The 9,607-nt window shown below is 31.1% G+C and overlaps 1 protein-coding gene and 1 long non-coding RNA gene across 2 annotated transcripts; one reads left to right on the plus strand and one right to left on the minus strand.

The window, feature by feature from the left end:
- Positions 1-755: 755 nt before the first annotated feature.
- LOC104094873 (uncharacterized) lies at positions 756-3,618 on the plus strand. The gene is made up of 2 exons (XR_011409820.1): positions 756-2,694; positions 2,982-3,618. It is a non-coding gene; the product is annotated as an uncharacterized lncRNA (long non-coding RNA).
- Positions 3,619-6,138: 2,520 nt separating this feature from the next.
- Positions 6,139-8,344, minus strand: LOC104094874 (uncharacterized). Its single transcript, XM_070181662.1, has 2 exons — positions 8,134-8,344; positions 6,139-7,710 (listed from the first exon to the last, which is right to left on the minus strand). Exons 1-2 carry the CDS (start codon positions 8,154-8,156, stop codon positions 6,384-6,386), a joined length of 1,350 nt encoding a protein of 449 aa, XP_070037763.1. The 5' UTR covers positions 8,157-8,344; the 3' UTR covers positions 6,139-6,383.
- Positions 8,345-9,607: the final 1,263 nt, after the last annotated feature.

Raw genomic sequence — 9,607 nt, forward strand, 5'->3', positions numbered from 1 at the left:
GTGCACAAATATCAAGCTGGCCATCACTAAGCTGAAGATTGTATTTGTGTGGGAGAAATTTCAAAAGAAAAAAAAAATGCACATACACGGACACAGTAGTTATACTATAGCCATTTGTAGAGCAGAAAAATAATTCTGAATACTATAGCCATTTATAAAGATGTAACCGTAGTACCTCCATTTGTATCTATTTTCAAGATTGGTGAGGTGAAGTAACGTAGTCGGCAGAGGCATTAAAAGTAGTAATTAAGTACTATTGGTTTGACAAATAATATAATAATGATATTAAGTTCTACCGATGGTGGCTAGACTTTTTAACACACGGGTTATAAGTTATTGGTGGATTTAGTATTTAAATTTTATAGGTGTAAGATTCAAAGACAGGACCTCAAATACTAATTATCCGATCGAAATTATATATTTGCTCATATATATGAATTTTTTCAACACATATAATTTTTGGGTAAAACTTATTGGGTTCGGCCGTTCATATACACAGTACATTCATCGTGACATAGTCATGATACCCAATATAGAACAACTAATAAATAACCTAGATTAAATTGAATTCATAGTGTTAAAACTATTTAAGCTATCAATATCTATAACTTACTAATAATAACAAGAGGAAAAAATCAATAAATAGTCTTGACCAATATAGAGACAAATACCATACAAGTTGCAGAAAAACTTGGTCAAATGTTTTCCCCACGTTAGTTTGCTACTATAAATAGGCTTCTCCTTTCCTTCAAAACTCCCCCAACCATTCATTCCTCTTTGTATTGTCCTTTTTCTCTTCCTTTCTCCTTTTATTTTCTTTCATACACTATAGTGGAGAATTTTGGAGTTTTTTTTTTCCTTATGGAAATGTGTGGGAGAATCTGTAAAGCTCAGGAGGGATAGCGCCATGGATGAATATTAGTAACACTATTGCTTGTTTTAGCCATCTGTAGCGCTATCCATCCTGAGTTTCATAGCTTCTTCATGCTCTCTTTTTAATGCATACAAAGCTGGATCCAAAATTTTCAATCATATATAGAGATTCTTAATATTAAACTCATCGTATTTCATATATATGCAGCTATTTGTGACAATTTAGTGGATTATTTCGCATCGAAAATATTGAGTTTAGATGAATCCGACGTTGCAACACCGCGTCTGCCTTTATTGCATGATGCTACATTATCTCCTTTACTACACTCATTGTGTACTTCAACTTTCAGCTTCTGAGAGTAAATGGTGATTCTGGTTGTCTTTGATATGCTTAACTTTTTCATGTCCGGCGTTTTGTTTTAGAGTTTAAGTTAAGGGTAGTGATCGGGTATACTTCTTTTCTTACACCTAACATATACTCCTTCAGATCCACTTTAATTAATTTTTTGGTTTTTTTTTGTGATCCATAATATTTAATTTTTTTAGATATCAAGAAAGAATTAACTTCTTTTTTTCAAAGTTGCCCTTGGAGTATAAGGCCTATGAGTATTTGTTATATTTTTAGTGAACAAATTAAGGTTAATATGGTCAATTTGGTTGTTAATTAATGCTAAAGAGTAGATTTTTTAATATGTACGAAAACAATTAAAAAATTAATTAAAATGAACCGGAGGAAGTAACTATTTATAATTAGCTCATATAGTATCCTGAAAAACTGAGATAATAACTTGTTATAACCGGGGGCGAAGCTATGAAGGTTAAGAGTTTCAATTAAAGCCCTTTTATCGAATAAAAATAAATTTGTATGGGTAGATATAAATTGTTGAATTTTCTTAACATAAGGGAAGTTTTTGGTGTACTAGCAAATTAAATGTGATTCAAAAATTGTTTCAAGTCGTAAGCTCAAATTTGCGGCATTCTTGCATTTTTTGAAATCCGTTATTAGAATTTTTAATTTTGAGACATAGCCTAAAACTTACAAATTACATTGACAGTGTCAAATTTGCATATTCAACAATATATATAACTTAAGAGTTAAGTCTTTGGTTTTAACTTCATAGAGTATATGGTATACTGTATATGATACTTATCCAGGGCGTGTGCATATGTGAAAACCTTGTGTGGAACAGATGTTTGTGCATTCAATTAATTCGACTAACACATAGGGGACTCCTATTCTTAGAAAAAACAAATTTCAAGCCATTTTTATGGTTAAAATGTTATTACGGTCAGAATTTAAATTTAGATTAAAAATGTAAAAGAATTTATATTATCAAATATCGATTTGATGGTAAACTTTTTAAAACCGTCAATATATAAGCTTCTCTTTCAGGATCTCACTTTAGAAATCCTAGCTAGAAATCTTATTTGATTTTACAAACAACATGCTTAAAATAAAAGGAAGCTAACAAAAAAAAACTCAAATTGTCAGAGAAACTCTTATTGCTGTTAATAATAATTTTTATTTTATATGCCTTTTTTTTTTTTTTTTTTTTTTTGTGAAATGATATTTCATTGGCATGACAGCTAGCTATGAAATAATAGTTGTTGGGTTCTTTGATCATTTTTGTGGTGCTAAGATTCGGAACTGTGTATTCATTATTTCTGCTTTAATATTTGTTTCTTGTGCAGGTACAAGGAATCTTGTTTATTATCAGAGTCCTATAACTATAGCATAGTCCCTTGAAAAAAAACAAAAGAAAGCTAATATTGGGTGAGTTGTCAGCTCTGAATATAACTTGGACCTAATTCCATTTTTGGGTAACTCATATTCATAGGCTTGATAAGTCTTTTCCTTTCTTTTTCTTTTCTGCTGATGGACAATAGATTCTGGATCTAACGCATTTTCATTTTCAATTTTTATCATTAAGTAGTGTTTTATGTGTGTATAAGAATATAGACAGAACTCATCTACCTAAGTTTTAATGAGCGATATTTGTACTGGTAGAATAATTGAAATGCACAAACAAATTATTCTAGACTATCACTTCATTAAAAAAGAATAGATAAAATTTGCAATTTTCTGAGATTTATTCCCCTCTTTCCAGGTAGCTGTGTTCCCACGTTTGCCTTTGAATGATATCCACTAAGATACAAATAGCAAGTGGCTGAAAATATATTTTTCTTTTTTATAGGAAAACTCAAATTACTTGGTCTTGCAAACTTTTGTACCCTGCAAACATTGATGAGTGATATTGAGGTGGCAAATGGGGGAATTGGGCTAAATTTGGATAGATCTAATTATTTTCTCCCGTTCACAATAAGTAATTATTTTACATTTTTATTTTAGTCTAAAATAAGTGTCAATTTACATAATCAAAAAAAAATTAATTTTATTTTTCTAAAATTTATCCTTATTTACATATTCCAATGTGTAAAGATAACAATTAATTAAGGTTAATTTAGTGAATACATATTCTTCTTCTTTTTCTCGGGGAGTTCGTATTTCCTTAATGGGTGTGCCAAATGTAAAATAGTCACTTATTGTGAACTAGAGGGAGCAATAAACAAACACGATTCAGCTCGTCCAAATTTGTTCGAGTCAAGATGGATCGGGTCATAAGTAGCCTTGTCTAACATGACTCAATCTCTTTTCATTTTTTATTTTTTATTTTTTATTTTGCTATTTGAAAACAGATGAAAGCTAATGTATATTTTTAAAATTATTACTTTAAATTTACATAATTCTCAACCTTCAAATCTGATTTTGTATGTTTGGATATAGATTGCATTTTAACCAACTAGGTTATACTAGCTTTACCCAATAATTTGATAAGTTATTTTGAGTTCAATCTATTGAGTCAAAGTCTGACAAATAAGATATGAAACAACTCATTTAAATTTGAGGAATTTTCAGAAACCACTATTGTTTAGTGGCTATTAACTTCCTATATCTATTATATACATAATTACTTCTTATAGCTACTATTTAGTTGTTACGATAGTGTATTCGTTGTATTCGCGCTGCTGTATTCATGAATACAATAGCAAAAAAGCCTAAAAATCAGGGCAATCCAGCTGTACGCGCATGTATTCACATGTATTCGCGTCATGTATTCATGAATACAGTAACGACAATTACCTTAAAAATAGGTCTGTCCAGCTGTCTAATAACGGAAATAATATCAATTAGCGTGATACACTCCTAATATAACTTAACAAAATTAATTCTAACATGCCTCATTATCAACCCAATTAATTAGAATAATTTTTCAGTTGTATATATCTGTTGTATTTAACTTTTGTATTTAGTGTGTTTCAATATTTTTTTTATTGTTGCATTCATTATATTCAATATTTGTATTTACTGTATTCGTTATTTTATATTAAGTGTATTCAAATGTATTTGTATTATCAGTATTTTAGTTATTCTTAATACATGTTATTACTGTTGTATTCAGTATATTTCATTGGTTGTATTCACTGTATTTTTATTTGTATTTAGTATATTTTACTGTATTTTACTGTATTTTAAAATTAAATATATTCACTATTTATATTCTATTCTATTTTAATGTTTGTATTCACTGTATTTCAAAGTTTATATCATGTATTCATGTATACTGTATGTACAGTATGCATGAATACATGTGTATTCAGATGTATTAAAAAATACAGACCTTCGAAATACATAAATACAGGCAAACAAATATATTTATATAAAAATACAATGTGTTTGAGTGAATTTGTAAAGAATACAATGTATTTGTATCATTGTATGTGGCTAAATCGCAAAGAAGAGAAGAAAGTTCGTCGGAGATGACATTTTTCGGCCAAGCAAAATACTGTATACATTATATTAAAACTAAAAATGGAGACGAACAAAAATCCTGGGCCTCAAATCTTTTTTGGCATAGAAAATATTACAGTATCCGTCATTCATGTTACCGTACCCATGCTTTACTCGGATTATTCCGACATCGTTTTTGCTCCCCGCAGAGTGGCCCTATCCTCAGAACGACAAGAGAGAAGAGAGAGACCACATTGATTAGAAAGAAATATGTAAGTGGCCATTTGCAATAATCAAACAACAAAAAAACTCTCTGTTTCAAATTATCTCATCCGAAGGAAGTTTCGAGGCATAAGATAGCTAGAGAAGGTAGGAAAAGGGAGAAACTCCAATATGTAACTTCCATAAGAATGTCTTTCATGTAGTTGCACATTAGATAACATGAGATTTGAAGAGAGTTAAACACAACATATTATCTCATAAGAGAGAGAAGGAAGAAAAATTCTGAAAGAGAATCGTGTGTTAATTGAAAGAAAGAGAGAGAAAAATCATAAATAGCGCATTTTATGCTTCAATTGTAGTATATACCATAAATATCTATTTTGGTATAAAATATAAAAGATAGCTATAAAAAATAATATTTTAAAATAATTTTGCTTTCAATAAATAAGGTGTATACAAGGCAAGATAAAATTTCCTTTAAATTTGGGCCGATCGGGTTATTATGGGAGAAGTGGGTTGATTTTTGCCACCTGAAATATTTGCTATTCAACTCGTACGAATGTTCCTTGTTTATATTAGGATAAAGAAAGTATATTTTCTTTTCCTTGGGAAGTAGATGTGAATATAAAACTGAAAATTTGTATTCCATTGAATTCAAACTCCACGTGAACTATTAATTGTAAAATACTGACGTAATAGTTCCCTAGATATGCAAATCAGCATGAAATCTATGAGTATCAACTCAAAATTGTTACATTATCGAAACATTGTACAGTTTCAAGATAAATCTCATCATAACTGACTCCTTCCTTTCATTAAATTTTCGTGAATTCTATTAAATACTAATTCCTGGCCTGGGAACAATCATTATACCCACTCCTCCCTCTCCTAAACCAGAGGCCAGATTTAGGCATGTCTAGTGACAGAGTCGCCGACTTAGTCGTTGTTCATGTGTTAAAAATTCATTACTTGAATTAAATAAGACGGGTATAATAAAATTTCGATCTGAACTCATAAAGTTCAAGTCATGAATTCGTCTCTGGATTAATTGTTCAAGCTGGTGTAGGTGATTGTGCAATGTTAGTAGATATACTTGGTGTTCAAGTTTGATAGACATTATCCATGTAACACTCTCAATATACTTAGGTATTTCCAATAATATTCATGATTATGCTAATGTTTTTAGCTGATGCAGAGAATTCTAATCATCCTAAAGCAAGGAAATAATGTGATACAAAAGAGATAATATTTCAATAGTGCAACCCAAATGAAATGTAAGAAGAGTAAATTCTTTTGTTTTTTCACCATAACTATGTATTTTCTTTTTGTAATAGGAAGCTGAAATCACACTGTAGCATGACTTTGCTTAACATATATCTATTTATCTTTCTATGGACTAAATGCATATTCAAAGAGATATGAACTCTAACCTATAAACTTCCTATCTCTAGTTTGGACAGACTCACAATGCCTAAAAGGATCGGTAACTTTTTCGACGTCAAAAAATATCACCTAAAATGCTGGAGATATCAAAATCAGAATTCGGAATGTACGAATCTTCCATATTAACCTCTGTTCCATGGTCCTCAAGTCCAGGAATATTGATGCACCGCTCATTGGATTCACCTCCTTTACTTAGTACTCCATTTGAATGATTCAAATTGCTTACACCGAATGATTCGTCTAAGAAAGACTGAAGGCTATAACTTTCACCAATATTCTCATTTAACCAAAATATATCTGATACAGTTGTTGTTTCGGTTGTGTTATTGTCTTCCATTAATAAGTACTCCGCGTATTCTAGATGACTACGAATATCTGCACTCGTATTATCGAATGACCTGAAATCCAATGGTTGTTCTTGCAATGCATACACCGAACAATCATAGTCTGGTAGAGCAATGGGATCACAAGGAAACAATACTTGGTCACCAGATTCATAATTCTCATTTGGTCTCAAAACATCATGTTGAAATATGCTGTCATTTGGCTTCATATCAGTGGTTTTCTGGTGTAATATGTGCAAACTATTTGACACCTTGTTAGGATCATCTACGCATTCCAAACGTCTATCTTGCACGAAGTCATTGTCCGAGGGTGTCTCAACTTTAACACAAGAACTTGTAGGCTCGAGAATTGGCTCTGAATCAATTCCTGTGCTGCAATTCAAACCTTTTATATCGTCTAAAGAATCGTCCATTTCCATTACTACTGATTCCATATTCAAGCAACAAACAGAAGAATCCTGCTGTGCCCCATCAGCTCTACCATCGGAACATAAATTCGTTGGATCATCCAAAATAGTTTTTTCATCTGTAATTGCAACCATACCATCATCTGATGTTTGTAAGTCAGGTTCAATTCTTGATGAAGTTGTTTGCGCAATAGAAACACTCGTGGAGTAATTAGCTAATTCGGAATTCTGTACACAGTAATCAGGGAAGTTAAGTGTAGCATTGTGGCCATACATAGCCTTAGCAGCCTCATCATAAGCAATAGCAGCTTCAATAGCTGTAGAAAAAGTACCAAGCCAAAGTCTCTTTCCATTACTATGATACTCATAGTCATTGCTATTATAAACAGGTTCTCTAATTTCAGCAACCCACTTTCCCCAAGTCCTTTGCCTAACACCTCTGTATTTACACCCTAAATTCTCTGGTCCACCTTTACCTCTCATACAACCTTTTTTAGAACCTTGAGCAGGAAATTTTCTTGTTTTTTTCTTTATCCCGCCATCTAAAGTAGCATTAAGCTCTTGCTTTTGATTCTTCCACATTGACAAAGTCTCCTCTATAGAAGCTGATCCGTTACGCCTTCTTCTCATTCTACAGTTTCCACAAAAATCCATTAATTTATAAAACAAGTAAAGATTACAAAAGGGTTCTTCCCTTTTTGCAAAATAAACCACTAGTATTACCCAAGATTCTTGTTAAAGTAGGCAAAAAACTATACAAGAACCCCTTATTGCATATAACTTTTATAAGATTTGAACTTCTTGAAGACCAAATTGGACAAGGAACTCAATTCCTACTATAGCAAAGAATTACCAAAAGCCTTTCTTGCATGGCAATTTATAAGTTATCATGACGCAATAACCAATTCCTAATTAAACTTTCAAGATATGTCTGTCAATTGAAAACCAATAAGCTTAAGGACTTGGACAACATTTATAATACAAAGACATAAATTAGAATTCATATAAAGTTTCCATTAGTACATAGGAAAAGGATAAAGGAGAAGAAAATCACCTTTGGAAATTGTGAGAAGACATTCAGTGTCAAAAGCAAATTGATAAAAGTCTTGGTTTTGCTATGGGAGATTGTCGTTTTCGCAGTCTCTGCTCTCTGATTATTTTATCTTTTAGTTATTATTATATATACTAAATAAAATAAATATTTCAGTTATTTTTTCTCTCGTAGCCCAAATCCTTTTCCTTATCAAACTAGGATTACAACTCTTTCTTTAAGAATTTGAGAAAAAGACAAATATAAATAAAGGCGTCAGGCGTGCGTTTGGTTTTTCTTTTTTTCTTGGGGATTAAGTAAGTCTGTTAATACCCTATGGTTGAGGAAACAGATAATTACGTGGCGCGTTTACGACTATGTAGGTTGATGTTGAAACTTAACACACTAGCTATCTGATTAGGTACGTTTTTAATTTACCTTAAGTGTCATTTTCTTGGGACCCAAGCATTTGTCTTCTTCGTGTTCTTTGCAAAAGAAGTTGCGGCTTTGTTTCTTGCGGGCAAAGAAATTAGCAAAAATATCCCTATGACTGTTATAAGAAAAATTAAATTATGGTGGATGTCTACTCTTTTTTCATGATCTTCTCAAATGCTTAATGACATATTCAATGACATATTTCTATGCTTAATGATATATTTAATGACATATTTTTTTTATTTTTCATACATATATAAAGGCCTTGTAATAAGTAGAAAAATACACACAATTGAAGAAGAAAATCTCTTCCTTCTCTCTATCTCCATTTCTGGTTCATGTTTTACTAAATTGCTTTTATTTCATAACAACATGTCTTGTTCATGTTTTACTAAGTTGCTTTTATTTTATAACACGTTATCAACACGAATTGCTCATTTCATGATCTTCTAAGTCAAGACTATGTAAATTATAAGCAAATAATGAGATCAAGTACAATGAAAAATATCTTGGATGATAATACAGAGATAAGTTTTACATCCATCTAAACCCATTCATACTTTCATATCTTTGCATTAACTTTATATGCAGTGTTTAGTAAAAATATATTTTTCAATTGTATCCAGTGAAATAAAGAACTGGAAAGGTATGTCTTTATTTGCTACATCTCTTATAGGACAAAGATAATATTCCAACGTATATATATGTTCTGACCTTTTACATACTATGATAAAATATTATTAAGGTAATTTAGTAATAATATTTTTATCATAACATGATGTATTTCATTGAAAGCAAAATTGGCATATATCCTAACTAGCATTTTTGTTGCAGAGGAACTGTTTCAAGATTGAAATAGTTATATATGTCTTCTTGAAAGTTAATTTACTTATACATATAATTATGAAGTAATAATATTTTAAAGGTTCGAGTGCGAGTCCTAGTGAATTTTGGCCTATTATGCCAAAGATTGAGGGTAAAACGATGGGTTCAAGTCCTAACGCACTATGTTGATGAAAAGACGTTGGATTCATGTTCCAACGCATTATGGCCTAGCATGCCT

The sequence above is a fragment of the Nicotiana tomentosiformis genome, chromosome 7, assembly GCF_000390325.3.
Source record: "Nicotiana tomentosiformis chromosome 7, ASM39032v3, whole genome shotgun sequence".
Classification (NCBI taxonomy): Eukaryota; Viridiplantae; Streptophyta; class Magnoliopsida; order Solanales; family Solanaceae; genus Nicotiana; species Nicotiana tomentosiformis.